This window comes from Nannospalax galili, unplaced genomic scaffold (genome assembly GCF_000622305.1).
Source record: "Nannospalax galili isolate Female #2095 unplaced genomic scaffold, S.galili_v1.0 scaffold1237, whole genome shotgun sequence".
NCBI lineage: Eukaryota > Metazoa > Chordata > Mammalia > Rodentia > Spalacidae > Nannospalax > Nannospalax galili.
Window position 1 is genome coordinate 232,226 of NW_008339764.1, and position 17,721 is coordinate 249,946.

At 36.5% G+C, this 17,721-nt stretch overlaps 1 protein-coding gene across 2 annotated transcripts in view; it reads left to right on the forward strand.

Moving 5' to 3' along the window:
- LOC115070625 (PDZ and LIM domain protein 5-like) overlaps positions 1 to 13,524 on the forward strand; it is a 69,347-nt gene extending 55,823 nt beyond the window's left edge. Inside the window, exons 3-4 of one of the 2 annotated variants that reach the window (XM_029564245.1) lie at positions 10,541 to 10,692; positions 13,361 to 13,524. In XM_029564245.1, coding sequence (XP_029420105.1) covers positions 10,541 to 10,692; positions 13,361 to 13,496 — 288 coding nt within the window. In that variant the 3' untranslated portion in view covers positions 13,497 to 13,524. Of the gene's footprint in view, positions 1 to 10,540; positions 10,693 to 13,356 lie in introns of both variants that reach the window. The other variant, XM_029564246.1, reaches the window with a different exon arrangement.
- Positions 13,525 to 17,721: the final 4,197 nt, after the last annotated feature.

The window sequence follows — 17,721 nt, forward strand, 5'->3', positions numbered from 1 at the left end:
AAAACTGAATAAGTTTTTAACCTTTAAAAAAGATCTCCATTTCATTTTAGAATATATTGTTCCTTGCAGAAAGACTCATTGTTTTGCTGCTAACAGTGAGATATTGGCACATGTATCTCTAATCTGTGTGTATCTGATTATTACTAGTCATAATCTGTTACACTTGGATCCTTGGTGCTGTGTATGTCTATAACATCATCGGGTAGATTTCAATGGTAATGTTTATTACCTCTACCAGTTAACATGACGTAAATTTTCATGCTTCCTCCTCAAATATACATTTTTAAAAATTTGTTGATTTGTGTGTGTGTGTGTGTGTATCACACAGAACATCCCAAACCATCTTATTCAACTATACAACCACTTCCCAGATGGCACCCTCCCATAGCCTCCCTCCCCCCACTAGAGCCCTTATACTCTGATATCCCTGCTACTGTCTGCTCTGTTGTAGGCACCCCCAGCCATTCCCCACTACTTGTCCATCCGGTGAATCTAGTCAGTCTATCTAGAGGTCCCTGTTCTAGGAAGGTCAGCTGTTCCTCATCTAGCAGCAATCAGTTGTCAACATTCCTTCAGATAAGATTGTGGTCTGCTGTTCACTTTCCTAGTTCTATGCTGGGTTAAGGTTTAGTAAAGTAAAATAAGATGCTATTTCAATAAATTATGGTAAATACAGTCAGTCTACTGAAATTGTATTAGCAGACTTGTATTGGTTTTAGAGAATGAAAGCCCAACATCAGGCTACCCCTTGGATTAGCCTCTGGTGAAGGCTAATACTACTAGCTATGGTATATGGCATCATGGTGTTTTCTGTGTGGCAAGAAGAAAGCCAGGGAAAAGAACCCTGTCTTGTCGAAGCTAACAGAGCTTTCACAATAATCCCTTCCAAGGACAGCATACCCAGCCACACTTCTAGTATGTGAACCTTTTGGGAACAAAAACATGATCAGTTTGCATCTGCACCATAGCAATATTCAGACTGACTCCTGCCATTTTAAATATCCTTTAGCAACATTTGAAGACCGATTTATTTATGAACATCACACAAATAATGTAAGACACAACAGTAAGTACTCAATTGCAATATTGTAGGGTAGATAAATAAAAGTAATGGTAAGTGGGTTGGGATTTGAAAAAAAGCCTTATTCGATTTCTTTTTAGAATAATACTTTATGACTTTCTTTTTTGCTTTTTTTAGTTCATTAGCCTCTAGTTGCTGATAAAAACTCCTCTATGTGTCTATATTCAATTTTTTTATTTTTATAGATGGTATTAGAAAATACATTTGAAAACAAATTAAATATTGCTCTTAATTAGGGTTAAAAAAACCTTTTTTCCCCCCAGTTCCCTGCCTCAAGAAATTCCTTTTCATCAGCTAAGTAAAGCTTTTAGCAATTTTTCCCCCCAAGTTTTGGTAGCTACTGTTAGAAAAACAATAGCCTTTTATTTTCCCATGATTTGGTTCCCATGGTTTTTGACATGGGAAACTTGTGTTAGTGTTTCTTCCTCGAGCCGTCATATTTATTGTTCCTTTTTTACATTTACTAAGTCTGATGACATTCCTGCCATACCCGTGGTGTTAGGGTCATGTATTTCCAAGCATTCCATATTTGTGGAAAGCTTGCATGTTGTAGTGGCTCTTTAGAAAGGTATATGTGTCCTGCTTGTTTCCTTGCGTGTCATCTAACTTACAACTTCCAAAGCAAGTTTCTTTTGAACTTTCGTGAAATTCTAGCAGCTAAAACATTGTTATGTGTATTTTAAAGCTGATTTCTGTAATGAAACTTGAATTTGAGATTATATATTTTCAGTAACTCATTTCTAAACCAGTGCTTTCTGAGTTTTTAAGCTGCTAGCTAATTTCTAATTGAAGTCAATTCGAGATTTTTTGGCTTATTTATTAAACATTTCTTATAGTTTGGAGGAGTACATTTCATTAGTGTATTCTAAGACATTCTTGGAATCACTACTGTAGCCAACCTTTTGCCCCTTTAATTAAACCTTAAGAAAATTTAGCAGCTGGATCATTTTAAAGAAGAATCTTAGACTGCCTAGAATAGTCTGTGCACAGAGTGGGTTATTTATTATTTTTTAAATGGAAGCTCTGTTGGTTATTTTTTTGTGGGAGGTGTTCTCAAGTGATAAGAGCTGTGAGGAAGGTTGGTATAACAGGATTATTACATACTTCATTAATCTCAAGTAGTGTACTTCTTTGTCAATAGAATATATTTTCTGATTAGTTTCTTTTGGAGAGTCTTATCTTAGTGGTCTGCCTGTTTAAGATATTTTCTTTTCTTTTCAGTTTTATAAAAATGAAGTACTATTGTTTCCTTTTTGTTAAAAAGTTTTAGAGGGACTGGAGAGATGTCTTGGCAGTTAAGAGCACTGGCTGCTCTTGCAGAGGGCTTGGGTTTGATTCCCAGCACCCACATAGCAGCTGACTCCAGTTCCAGGAGACTCTGATGCCCTCTTCTGAACTCCATTAGGTATTGCACAACATGGGTGTACTTAGACCCATGCAGGCAGTGCGCTCATGCATATGAAATAAAAATAATAAATAAAACTTTAAAAAACTTTAGGAAGAAATATTAGTGAATCCACACATTTGTAAGGAGGGTAAATATTTTAAGGACTTGTAGTTGTAGTTATCCATTTTACTTACGAATAATGACACATAAATATTGCTGTGGTTCTAAGACATACAAATTCTATAGTCATGTATGTTATTTTATAAGTGTACATGAAAATGTAAAGTATTTCCTATAATTAGTGACAATATTTATATTCTGTTCAGCAAATATTTTGTATATATGTATGTGGATGTATAACACACCGAGTATCAGTTTTTAGATTGGGCTTTCCTGTACCTGTACTTTTCTTTCTTCATGGTCTTGGCTCCCTGTTCTACTTTCTGTGATCAATACCCTCTTTTCATTTTCTTGTATTCCATAGGTTGCTTTATTTTTAGTCCTTCTCCACCCTCCAAACCAGCAGACTTCTTCACCCATCCACTCACAATTGTTTGCTTCTTGGTACACTGGCAACACCTAATTCTTCTGGGAAGCCATGTTAGGAAGTCAGCTCACTGTGGGAATGGAGTCTGGAGAGCCAAGACTTGGATAGTGGAAAGCAGGACAGGAGATGCTGCGAGTTAGGATTCTGGATTTGTAGCAGATCCATTCTTAATAGTTCAGTAATTGAGGCTTATGGAAGCTAGGAAAGAAAATGAATGCAGGAAGGGGATGTTTTACTTTCCTTTAAGGAGGGAAAAGGAAAGCAGACCTGATGGGTCAGTTTGTAGGCTTTAACCAACATGAATTGCTGCCAAAAAATAGAGAACATTTGCTGTGCATGGTGGCACGTACTGTATTAGTATTGTATTAACAGTGGCTCCATGAGACGTGTAGAATTTTAATTCCCATTTTCAAAGATAGCAAGGGCTTAAAGGAGCCAGGTAACTTCAGGTGAAACCATTAGCAAATGACAGAGCATGAATGTGAGCTCATGATTGTCTGATTTCAAAGCTTGTGCTCAGTAAGCACTCTTATTTACTGTATGAATGTAGCAAGTCCTTCAACCAGTTTGAAACTCATTTTCTCAACTGTGAAACAGACAAAAATTACAGCATTAAGGAATTTTGAAGGCTGTCCTAGAATTCTTTACATACTGTTGGTGTTCAGTAAATAGTACTAGTTGCTTCGTGATTACTTTTTTGTCAGAGCAATGAAAGAATGGGAGAAGCTGTCTTCCTAAAATGATGGAAGAAACTTTACTTCTGGGTACTTGTAGTGAAAGTAAGATAAGATGATGGAAGCCCAAGGCACTAACTCCATTTTCCCTTATATGCTTCCCCATACAGTAAGCGCTCTGCTTACTGAAGTCTGGACTCCCTCTTCATGAGGAAACTTATAATCTATAATTACAAAGGGCAAAAATGTATCCATCCCAAGAAGTGAGTTTTAGTCTAAACATAGATGACTGATAGTCCTTTTCTCACTAAGTAAAGATAACACTTAGCATACAGTTGTCCTAGCTTTCTTTCTAGTATTACTGAACAGAATTGGTTCCAAGCTAGCCCCAATGTATGTAGACACATTTACTTGCAACCTCAGCAAGACCGAAAAATTAAGAAGTTTTAAAGAAACGTACAGTTGCAGTTAGTTTGTGGAAAATTGGATAACAGTGCTGACAAATACATTGAAAGATTAAAGAAGAAGCATTTCCATTTCTCCCTTAATAACACATTTTTCCTACTGTTCTTCTCTCTCAAGTTCTTTTCCTTTAACTCTCTGATTCCTTTTCATTATCCTGGTTCCTGTAGTAATGTCTGGATATACTCACTTATAAGAATTTGGTGCTAGGACCCACATACATTGTTTTTCTGAGTCCATGTTACTTCACTTAGTATAACAGTTTCTAGTTCTGTCCATTTACCTGCAAATTTCATGATATCATCTTTCTTTACTGCTGAGTAAAACTCCGTCATATGATGAACCACATTTTCATTACCCACTTGTCAGTTGAGGGGCACTTAGGTTGCTTCCCTCTCTTAGCTATTGTGAAGAGAGCAGTAACAAACATGGATGGATGTACAAGTGTCTCTGCATTAGGAAGAGTCCTTTGAGTATATGCCAAGGAATGGTACAACTGGATCAAATGGTAGGTTCATTTGTAGTTTTTTAAGAGTTCTCCACACTGCTTTCCATAGGGGTTGAACAAGTTTGCAGTCCCACCAGCAGTGAATGTGCGCTCCCCTTTCCCCACATCCTCTCCAACATTTGGTATCATTTGTTCTCTTGATCTTAGCCAGTCTGACTGGGGTAAGATTAAAGTGGTTTTAATTTGCATTTCCCTAATTATTAGTGATGTCGAACATCTTTTAAGATGCTTCATAGCCATCTTTACTTCTTTTGAGAACTCTCTGTTCAGTTCCTTAGCCCATCTTTTAATTGGGTTTCTTCTTGTCTTGGGTCTCTGTTTTTTGAGTTCTTTTTTTTTTTAATTTCTTTATATATTCTGGATATTAAACCTCTGTCAGATGTGTCGCTGGTAAAGATTTTCTCCCACTCTGTGGGTTTTCTGTTTGCTTCCTTGATTGCTTCTTTTGATGTACAGAAGCTTTTTAGCTTATTGTGGTCCCATTTGTTGATTCTTTAAATGGGAGGGGGAAGGGAGGGTTATACAAGGAAACTTTATTCCCTTGGGGACAAAGGGAAAGCAGGATCTCAAGAGAGGTGGGACCATAGGAGCTGGGTATTATCAAGGGAGAAATGGGGAAACCAAGGTAGAAGGGTTAGACAGTGAGAGATAGAGGAGAGATAAATAATGCTTAGCTAGTTTTAAACAACCAGAGGGAACCATATAAGTCCAACAACCTACTGATAAATTATATATACATTATCTCTACATGCATCCATGTATATAGTTAAAGGCTACATAACAAGAAACCGTGCCAGACCAAGATACCTTCCTTTGAGTTGTTGGCCAGGGTAGTCCTAGAGACTCCCAAAATTACTGAGGCTATTGCCACAGCCCTTGATGGCCTCCCAGAATGGGAAGGTAAGACCCTGCTGCTGAAGAGAGAACATACTTCAGACGCAGGATTTGGAGCAATAGAACTGCAACTGACCTGAAAGCACTTTCCCTGAAGGCAAGCTCTCATTGCTTTGGAGAGCGCTTATGAAGGTGCCACGGGAAAACATCACATGATCCAACACCAGCTTCAAGACCAAATAACCACATCAGTGGCCAGCACAGCATATGTCATTGGTGCAGTAGTGGCACTTTTATCTTGGGAGCAATCAACAGCTACCTAATTTGACTAAATGCCCCTCAAAGGAAGGAAACTCAAGTGTAGCAATGTAAACATCACCTAATACATATGGCTGGAGTGGCCATAGATCTAGAGAAAAACCCCAAGACTGTCATGTTGCAAGACTAATGTGATTTATTACTGTGTGCAAACTACGTATCCGTACATTTACAGACAAATATCCCAGTCACCACTCATCAAAGAAGCTCATTTTGCACCAGTCAGAGACCATTACCAAGTACCGCAACTGGTCACACACGGACATTGTCTATGAATTTCCTAGGCCTAAGCGACACATCTACAATGCAACCTCTGCACCTTAAGGCTCATGGAACATAGAACAGGGATAAAAAAGAGTACACTAATGAATCTCTCAGTTATCAGTAATGAAGCTCCCGCATGCAGCAGAGAGCCAGGACACAAAAGGTCACAAATGGCCAAAGTGTAGAGATCAAGAGTCTGCTGAATGATGGTCCTTGGATAGGACTCCTATATTAAACTTCACCTTCCTAAGGCTCAGGGACCATTGTGGAAGAGGGGGCAGAAAGATTACAAGACCTGCGGAGGAGGTGCATGACCATATGGAAACAGAGTCCCAGAAGCTCCTGTGAGTCCTAGAAGCTCATGTGAGTCTATGGCAATAGTGTCAGCATACACAAGTCCCATGCAAACTCAGGCAGACAATAACCCAGCATAGAACTGGGAAAATGCATAGCAGACCTCAGTCTTATCTGAAGGAACATTGGCAACAGATTGTTACCAGGTGAAGAAGAGCTGACCGTCTTAAAACAATGGACTCTAAATAGACTAACTGGACTCAGTGGATGGACTTGCACTGGGGAATAGCTGGGGACACTGACAACCCAGTTGGCCTTAATGGGGATGACAGAGTATATGGACTCCAGTTGGGGGACTGTGGGAGGGTGCTGGTGGGGATGGGGGTATAAAGATGATTGATTGTATAAGATGTTCTCTGTGAAATACACACACACACACACACACACACACAAAAGCATTTCCTTGTACATAGTTTGATTTATACTCAGCTTGACCCAGGAGTCTCTGATTGCTGTTTTTTTTTTCCTGCACAGTCTGTGTTTATGAAGCACACATGACTGCCATATAACAAGTATAGGATACACTGTTATAGAAGGCCCCAGAAAATCATTACTGCTTTGAACAAATGCAAGCTATTCAGACTTGCATAAGTTGTAAAAGATGAGCTGTGTAAATAGCAAGAGACCCTGTAGTCTTTTCTTGGCTTTCACAGTTTATAACAATGCTAGATACTGCCAGTTCAAAGAAGTAGTTCTCTCTCTGATGAGTGAATAGCTTTAGGGAGTGGTGTGTGGGATAAATGAAGCTCATGTAGAATATTTTCTAGGTGAGTGCTTCCTTTTCACAAGTCCCAAATTCTGTACATAGACATTTTCCATTTGTTATGGTTTTTATTTGAAATGCAAGTTCAGACTCTGAATGCTTGATCCCTACTTTGATGCTATTTTGAGGTGACTGTCCTTTCCTAACCTCCTGGGTAGCTGGATTTACAGACATGTATTACTGTGCCCAGCTGATTTGTTAACTTAATACCATCTAATAAAGTATTTCTTTTTCCTTTTTAAAAAGAGTTATTTTATTTTATATGTATGAGTGTTTTGGTGCATGTATATATGTGCCTTGTGTGTGTCTGGTACCTGTGGAAGTCAAAGAGAGTGTCAGATGTGAGCCACCATGTGGGTTCTGGGAACCAAACCAGGATCCTTGCAAAGAGCAACAATGGCTCATATGCTTTTCTAAAAGGTATAACATTCAGGACATTCAGAAAAGAACAAGCTATCAAACATGATTCCTGACATTGTGGAGTTGTTTTGAAGTTTCAGGTAGGCTTGGACAAATTACAGATAGCTTATAGTTCAGGGTTCTGCTTATTCTGTGAGATAATTAAGCTGAAGACACTTAACTTTTTCTATCCTTATCTTGTAAATAAGGCATTGAAGTGAATAGTCCTCTCTGGTGTTATAGGCAATGGAGCCACTGTATTAGGTCATAATACAGTAAGATAGACTGGATGAACTATGAAGAGAAAACATTTATTTTGGCTCTTTATTCTGGAGATCCAGGGTTGAAGGGCTACACCTGATTATAGCCTTCCTTCTGACAGAGCCCTGTGGTTTGTAGGGAGGATATCATATGGAGGGGGGAGGAGAGAGAGAGAGAGAGAGAGAGAGAGAGAGAGAGAGAGAGAGAGAGAGACTCCATTTATATGCTCGTAAAACACACCAGAATTTCATCATGGGGTCTCTTTCCTAATTACAGTACTGAGTACTAATCATGAAGGCCCCAACTCTTAATATCATATTCAGATAAACTTTCCACAAACCTCACAGTGGAGAATAAATTTCAGCACATACAGCCTTGGGGTACACTCAGACCATACTCATACTGTGGTGGCCACCATTTTTTTGACTTGTGACTATAAAAGAAAGGGAGAGGAAATTGTAGCATTTGAAGGAAAATTTCATTTAGACAGTAGGTAAGACCAAGGTGAAATGTGATCATGTATGGACTGACGAGGAAAATGGAAGGGCTGACAAAATTCAGTTATTTCTCTACATATGGCACTCAAGAAAGAGACAAAATCCAGGGAGCTTTATGGGATTTCTGTGTTTCTTGATCTGAAAGTAAAGACAGGAAAATAAAAGCAGTCCTAGAGAGGTAATTTTGGGAAATCAGCTGAGAACATCTTGAGATGATAGAATCTCAGTATTTAGTAGGCAGCGGGAGCCAGGAAGTAGAACATTCTCACGATAATAATCTGATGACAAGAGAATAAAGAACAGCGTGTATTGTGCTGTTATCACAGGTATTCGTTATAGCAATCCCGTAACCTAAGTGAACTGCACTTCCAGAAATCACACACAAAGTAATGGCCCAGTTGGTTTTAGGAACTACATATATCCTTTATAAACGTACTTCACAGTTTAAACAAGGTAGTTTTGTGCATTATAGAAGATCAGTTACTCTTTTCTATTATATTAAATGTTTTCTTTGATACTTAGATGAATAACAAATATTGATCATTATAGCTTATGTATTAATCTAGTAAATATATAAGTACGTTAGTAAAATGCATGTATTTGTGAAAGTCTTAATGTGAGGATGAAGTATAAATATCATTTCTGTCTCCTAAGCTTAACAGTCAATACTGTTTTCATGAATTTTAGATCTAAATGCTATTTTTGTGCATTGGAATTGATCTGCCTTAACAGAAAAATTTGACAACTGATAGAAATGAAAACTTAAGTGAACATAATGTCTTACATTTGTTCCTTTGCATCGAAATTCGGTAACACACCACTCTGCTTTTATTTAGTAAATTGAGGGTTGTTTTCTTGTTTGTTTTGTGTTTTTGTTTTTATCAGTACTTTCACTAAAACATTTTTAAGGCTTTTTTTTTTTACACTGTAGTAAAATGTTTATGGCATTAAGAGCCAACTATTTAAGTACTTTCAAGTGTAAAACTAGCCTGTATTAACTAAATGTACTCACAGTGTTCTATAATTATCACCACTGTTTGTTTATTGAAAATTTCATTGTCTCAAATAGAATTTCCTTATAAAATTGTACTGGTTTCTTTCTTTTGAGGGCCTAGACTCACCCATTTTCTAGCAATTCAGTATTCGCTGTAATCTACTTATGTTGCTAAGCTTGTCATTTGAATCAGTTGTTCCCTTTGATAGGTTGTTTTGTATATTGAGGTAACTACTAAAATCGTAATTTTATATTTGCTTATTCTGTAGCAATGAAATACATACACATGTATCTGGAAGTATATCAAATTAAATGATATAAGCATTCAAACATTTTATTGAACAAGGGCAGAAAGACTAGGAATAAGGACTCTGATACACAAAAAATGCCCGGGAGTCTCAAATTAATGCATTTTCCCCCTTTCCTGTTAGATTCCTGGAGCAGGAAACATACCCAGCATAATAGATACTTGGGCATGTAATATAAAAGAATTTAGTCCCCAAACATGGCTATAAGCTGGACTCAGGAGACCAGCTGAGATCTTCCTTACATGTTTCTGTTGGTACTCAAACAAAATACAGCAGCTTAAAGAGTTTTAAAAACTTATTTTTAAAAGAATATGAAAACCTCATTTGGGGCCTGGAGAGTTGGCTCAATGGTTAAAAGCACTGGCTGCTCTTGCAGAGGACCCAGGTTTGGTTCCTAGCACCTATATGACAGATAACATCATCCATAACTCCAGTTCCAGGGGTATCTGACACCTTCTTTTGACCTCTGCAGTGCACCACAACATGGGTGCACTTAACATACAAGGCAGTACACTCATACACATAAAAATAAAAAAGAATATTTTTTAAAAACCTCATTTTTATTCCATTATTTTTCTTTTGGTAAAATGTAAAGTTTTCTTGGCTACTGATCTTTCTAGTTCAAAGCGATGACCTACTACTTTTGCATAGTAAAGAAATGGATAAATTATCAGATTTTTTGGAAAATTTATTTTGGTTTTTGAATAGAATAAGAACTTAAGAAAATAAGCATGAAAATTATTTGAATTGTAGCTTCACATGTCAAGCAAGATAATTTTATGTTGTTCTAACAGTATATTAATATATCTTATATGAACCAAGTATAATTTTATTTGCTCAGTATTGTTTTCTAAATAGTGACATTCCTAATGATATATGTTCATTGCAGCTGAAAGATGGTGGCAAGGCGTCCCAGGCACATGTAAGAATAGGTGATGTGGTCCTCAGCATTGATGGAATTAGCGCACATGGAATGACTCATCTTGAAGCCCAGAACAAGATTAAGGGCTGCACAGGCTCTTTGAATATGACTCTGCAAAGGTAAATTGATTTTATTTTTGGCTCTGAGAGAGAAAATAACACTGAAGAATGTGAGTCTTTGTGTTTGATACAATGTAGAAGCAGTTTCTACACAGTTATTTCAAATAAATAAATAAAAAGTATAGTGGCTCTTCAATTGGATCTTTAAGCAGTATGAGAATTAATGAAAGCTAAAGGTTATTTCTCCATGAAAAGTCATGTTCTCCATGTACTCATAAAAATTGAGTTTATAGTTTTAGAGAATTCAACAGTTACTGAAATTTCTTAGTAAAATGCAGGCTAAGAATTATCATCGAGTCCTTGATTAGTATTCTGAGTAGTATATTAGAGTGTGTGCTTCTACAATGTGATTTGATTTTCCTTTATTGTTTCCCTTTTATTTTGAATAGAAAACTACTTCTTAATAAATTCCTCTGAAGAGTGGATTTTAAAGATTTGTATTTTAAAAGAAGTTTCTCTGGCTTCAGTAATAAAATAATTTTCTTACTGATGTTAGTAACCTTTTGAGCATCCAAACACTTGACCGGCCTTGAAGCCATTGCATGACAGTGCTTGATAAAAGCAAAACTGGCCATGCCCAATCAGAATTTCTGCACGTAAGGATGAGAGTGGTATTTGGTTAAGTTCCCTGTTATTGTAATAGATTTTAAGGTAGGGATCATTGTAAAATGACCTAGTGTAAGGAAGGAGAACCTTGAGTGGAAGGAGGAGACGTGAGTGCTGGCTCTACACCTTTTTAAGGAGGGTAGCCTGACCAAGGGCCAAGTCTTGCTTTTAATGATCCCAGAAAATGTTCTCTATTTTTAAAATACAATAATTTATTGAGTCTTTGAGAATTTCGCACATGCATACAATGTATTGTGGTCATACCCACTCCCCACTCTTCCCCTAAGTGTTCTCTATTTTATTATATTTGGAAATTACCAAATATGATATCTGCCCCCAAATGACTCCTATTTTCCCATGGATTGTCATGCAAACTGAATCTTGAAAAGAGGAATAAAATACATGGTATCTTCCAGACTTATTTAGAACCTTTCTTCTCAGATTCTCTCCTAACATTAGTGTTCTGTTGATTGGTACTTAAAGGATTTATGCAGGATAAATCATATTTGCTTGTTTTGATGATTATGACTGTAAATAAGTAGGAAAAAGTTTTTATACTTCAAGTAGCATTGATTTATACACCTAGGTTAATATATCATGATTTTCTAACCAGTTTCATTTTTGAATTTCTTAAGTTCAAGTTCCACAGAAAGTAGCTGGTGTAAACCTTTAGCAGCAGTATAGGATGCTTGAGCCAATGGTTTTATATATTTATATATTTTTTATAGCTGTGCACTTTAATACATAGAAAGGCAATCAATGAGACAAACAATCTATTACTAAAATAATGTTTCCATACTTCGTGTCTATTTATGGAGACATGTAGCATAAACATTGTTACTGATTAAATGAGGGTGTTCATTTTTATTTATAGGCATTTTTGCCAGGTATGAATTCTAAAAGGAAACCAAGAACATAGGAAGCTTGTCTGAGATATCAAGACTATAAAACAAATACAGATGATGACTTTTCTCACAGCCAAAAACCCAATCTATGTATTTGTGTAAGCTCTTTTCCTGGGCTTCTATCATTTTTTTTTTATACTAACTTCCTTATTTGCACATTGCAGTCCTTATTTTATATCCCAAACACTGTACTTATTTTTATAAACCAGGGCTCAGTATCTTATTTTCTATTGAAAACACTAGGCCTCATAAGAATAGATGAAAAACAGATGTTACCCGGTTTGGATGCATTTCCAAATCTAGCTGTCTGCTACTGACTCTAATAAAGCTACTGAAGTACAAAATCTAACTTACAAAACCAACCTATTACTATAAATATTTAGGAATTCTATTAAATCTTATCTTTCAGTTTCTGAATGTTGATGTTCAGGGACCCAAAGTGTAAGGGAGAATTTTAGAGTGTTACAGTAATTAATTATAATTTAAATGTTACTGAACATGTCTTCTGTTAAATAATAAGAGCATTTTGGGGGTTATTATGTGTAATTTTTTTTCCTGTGTGTGGTGTGTGTGTGTGTGTGTGTGTGTGTGTGTGCATGTGTGCGCGCATGTTTGGGACTATGTGCTTGTATGTGTGTGGAGGTCAGAGGTCAACCTTGGGTGTCCTTCCTAATGTACCACCCACCTTGTTTTTTGAATTCTAATTGGCTTAGAAGCTAGCTTGCTTCTTAGGCTAGGCTGACTGGTCAGGGAATCCCCAGGGACTCAACTGTCTACTTCCCCAGTGCTGGGATTATAATCATGCACTGTAAGGCCTGACTCTTTTTTTATAGGTTGTGAAGATCAAACTGAGGTTTTTATGCATATATGGCAAGCCCTCTCCTGACAGAGCTATCTCCTCAGCTCTATTATATATAGGAGGCAGTTTCTTTTGGTTCCACAGAAAGTTGCTGGTGTAAACCATTAGCAGCAGTGTAGGAAATCCCTGGAGGTTGGGTTTGCTACCAGGGATCCAGGCCTGGAGGCAAATGTGTACTCTGAGGTTCTGCTCAAACCTCAGTCCTCTATTCAACAGGTTCTGCTCTAGTCCCATTAGGGCTGTCCTCTCTAAGTCACAGTTATTTGTCACTGAGTACCCTCCATTCCATTTCAGGTAGGTTTCTCCACATCCCTCGTATGCCTTTGTGTTGTCTGATGAGCTTTTCTGTGTATGCAACATCTGCCATCTGTTTGCTGTTGAGGCATGGTATCACATCTGCAAAACTCAACTGGGACCTCATCTCCTGCCCATAGTCTCTTCCTACTCATGCAACGTATTCATTTTGTTTTGCCCACCCTGAACTTGAGTGAAACAGTGTATTCATGTATTCAGCATTTAATTACACAGTAGGTATAATCAGAAATAACCAGGCTGATTTCATTTTTCATTTACATATAAACCTAATTAGTTAATAGTCATACCTAATGCTTTCTGCTGTTAAACTAATTATTCCATATATATTAGGCCTCTTTGTCCAACTAAGCTCTTGGAGAGCAAGACCATGCTTTCTGTACTATTTTTATTTGATAATATTTTGTATAATTTTATGTTTTTGATACCCAGTGAATAATTCCTTGATATGTACTAGCAGAGGGACAAGATAACACATTATCCCTACAGAGCAGCGTGAGTGAAGGCAGTTTGGTAAAAGGATGACCACAGAGGTGGTAGGAAGGGGCAGAGCTGGCTTAGAACCTGTAGGACTTTTGGGGTCGATATACATTTTCTAATAATATATATATTTTCTTTACCCTGTTAGAAAAAAAGATGTGAGAAGCTTTGGAAAGTTATAACTGCTAAAGAGACTTAATTATTGGAAAGAGAGGCCAGCAGGAGGAGCAGCCCCTTTTCTATGATTTTTATACAAGTCAAAGCAGTTCATTTTTAACTTTTAGAGTATTTCAGCTAATGAAAGAAAAAAATTCCACTCAAATGAATCTGTTGTCTGATCACTATTGACTGTATTAGAGTTGAATTTCATGAGTAAGTTTCCATGAATAATAATTTTTAACTGTTTCATTTATTTCAGTAATTCACTGCATAGGGCATTGATAAACTTGCTACTAACTTACTGTATGATTTGCAGCAGATCAGTAAACTTCTCGGCCTTAGTTTTCTTGACTATAAAATGAAATCATAAGTGATTACAAAAATCTCATTTTTGCAGTAAAAATTCCAGTTTTGCTTCTCGTTTTTCAGTTGTAAAAGGGTAAGTTCTCTTGCTTGCTACTAGATCAAACCAAATTAGTTTGCTTATCTTGGCTGAGAGAATCAGGAAATTGAAATTGAACTATCTTAAACTGTGCCAGATTAGCAAAGTAACTTGTTTTGCTCTGATGATTTTCAGATGAAAGTTATGTCAGATTCAGATGTGTTTTATCATCAGAAGATACCATACTTTTATCTTTATATTTTTAAATTAGTCCTGTGGGAATCACAGAAAATCTATGTATAGCTTTTCTAGTCTTTCTTGTTTTTTATGTATTTGTAGTGGCTTGTCTGGGGGTTCTTTTTTTCTTTTGTTTTTGTTTTTTAAATTTTATTTAGTGTATAACTTGTTATAATTGGAAATGAAAAGTCTAGAAGGGTTGAGTTTTTAAAAGTAGTGATGTAGCCAGGCGTGGTGGTGCACACCTTTAATCCCAGCACTTGGGGAGGCAGAGGCAGGCAGATCTCTGTGAGTTCAAGGCCAGCCTGGTGTACATAGTGAGTTCCAGGCCAGCTGGGGCTACAGGGAGACCCTGTCTCAAAAAGACCAAAAAAAAAAAAAAAATTAATGTACTTTTTCTGCCTTTTCCTTCTACATCCTTCAAAACACAACAACAACAAATTGTCAGAGGTCCAGTAAGTACTACTGATGAATGACAGATTGGAATAATTTAATAGGCACATCGAGTTATAAGAAAAAAGAGAAAGTAGTCTTGTACCAGACTGAAACTATTAGCCGGCTTCTGTTTCATTTTACCAGATTGCTTAATACCCTATTACTATATGCTGCACGAGTTTAGTTCTGCTTGCATTTCACTAATAGCATGGAGGCAGAGTTTTAGAAAGTAAGGAAATTGAATTTTGGTTTTAATCTAAAGTTTTCAGTTGTGTATCTGACAATGTTTAGTTAGATTATCTTTCCTTTTTAATAACTGGAGTTGTATACCCCATGGACAGTCTGTTTTTCTTCTTGGTATTTCACATACTTTTCTAATACCTATTCTGTAATTTCACATTACTTGTTGGTTTTGGTTTTAATCCTTTGCTTGGAAGATGGCTGTCTTACAGAAGGACCATGTGATTATGTTTCTACCTACCATCCATCATTAATATTGGACATGCTGCTTAAGGCAAGGGGAGGACAATCATGTGTTGACATTTATTGTTTTCATGGCCCTTCTTACACATCATTTAATACCTGTCAGTCAAATAGAGGGTGAAATTGATGCCATTAGAACATACCCATTTTTCATAATTTAGAGAGTTTATGTGAATTGCCTAACAAAGTTCAGTCTATGCCTCAACATATCTCCAGTCCCCTTATTTTTGGAGAGAAGGTCTCACTGTGTAGCCCAGGCTGGCCTTGAACTCATGATCCTCCTGAGTAGCCTGCTGAGATCACAGGCATGTAGTACCATGCTTGGCTGCCTTGAATAATCAGTAGTACCTTGTCCATAGGCAAGCTTGGTAACTATGAACTTTGCATCTTGAAAAAGTATTCAACTATTCTTTTTTTAATATGCAAAACTCATTTATTCTTCCAAAGGAAAAAAATAATTTCAATGTTATTTATAAGTCTTTGAGGAAAAATCCTAGGAAATAATACATTTAAAGATTTGCTTAATTTAAAATATTTATTGTGAAAGTTTTTTTTTTTTAATTATACCTGAGATTGTTCTTGTTGTTCACCTCTCCTGCTGCAGCCATGAACTCAGTGAATAAACTCCTAGTGTATTCTTTAAAAAGGTGGACTAGAAGCACAATAGGAATGACTTGGAGTCCTTTTTTGTAAGCACTGCATCTCTGTTTTTTTTTTTTTTTTTTAAAAAAAAGTGCATTCCAGTTTTAGTCTCACCTCAGTATTCTGTGATAGAGATTATTTTCTTTGTGATTTAAAAAGACCCTACATGAAAGAATAAAGGAAAAGGGGAACAGGCCAAATAGGTTAGTGAGCCATTAGATGGAGCACCCTTGTGGCATGTGGTTGCCTGTTCTAAATTTGAATGATACTTATTTTTGTCCTACAGGTTGATTATATTGCTAATTTATTTCTGAATTAAAATTTGAAGACTTAGATCTTTAGTAGAGCTTTAATCTTCTTATATGTGTTCTATGAATAACCATGTGCTCATGAAGCTTATAAAATAAAGATTTTAAGGACTATTTGTTTAATATGACACATACTAGAAAAGTGATCATTAGTCAGACATAGAAGTGTTATATATCTCTTTTTGTTTAATTTAAATAGGGGTAAAGCTCATTGGAAATAGATGTGAAGTTTCAATGTAGTTCATTCTTTGAATAATCTGTAGTACCTTGTTCATAGGCAAGCTTGGTAACTATGAACTTTACATCTTGACAAAGTATGCAGCTATTTTTTTTTAACTTGTAAAACTCATTTATTCTTCCAAAGGAAAAAAAATTTCAATGTTATTTATAAGTCTTTGGGGGGAAAAGCCTAAGATATAATACAGTTAAAGATTTACTTAATTTAAAATAGTTATTGTGAAAAGGTTTGCTTTTTTAATTATACCTGAGATTGTTCTTGTGAAATTTTTATTAAGTAGAATTCTTTGTATGTGCAGAATTTTAAAAAGTATTTTATTTATTATTTTTATTTTATGTGTATTTGTGTATTGCCTGCATGTAGGTAGGTGCACCTGTGTCGTGCAATGCCCGCGGAGGTCAGAAGAGGCTGTTGGATTTCCTGGGACTGGAGTTACAGACAGTTGTTAGCTGCCATGTGGGTTCTGGGATTCGAACCCGGGTCTTCTGCAAGAACAACCAGTGTTTTTGACCGCTAAGCCATCTCTCCAGCCCCCTGTATGTGCAGAATTTTTAAAGTAGAACTGTAAAAGAGGGTGGATGGCAATAACACTGGCTCTGAATGAGGCAAATGCTACACACCTGGTTTGTTCACTTCCTAGACGTGTATGTAGGCAAGCTGTGTAACCACATTTCGGTTCTTCATTTATAAATGGGCATCAAATTACCTGATTTACTTGGTGTTAGAATAGTTAAATGAAATAATATATTTAAAGAACCTAGGACATGATAGAGATCCTTCTCTTTCTGTCTTCATTGAGGGGTGTTAATGTGGTAACCACTGTAAAATTATAAGGAAGTCATATTTGTTTTGTCTCTTAGCAACAACAGTGGGTGTGCTAGTAACAACTAGCAAGTGAGGGAGAACTTGGTAGGTAATTATCTAGGAAAGAGATGCAAGTGTTAGAAAACAGGATTCTTTTACTTTCAAATAAGTGGTTTTTG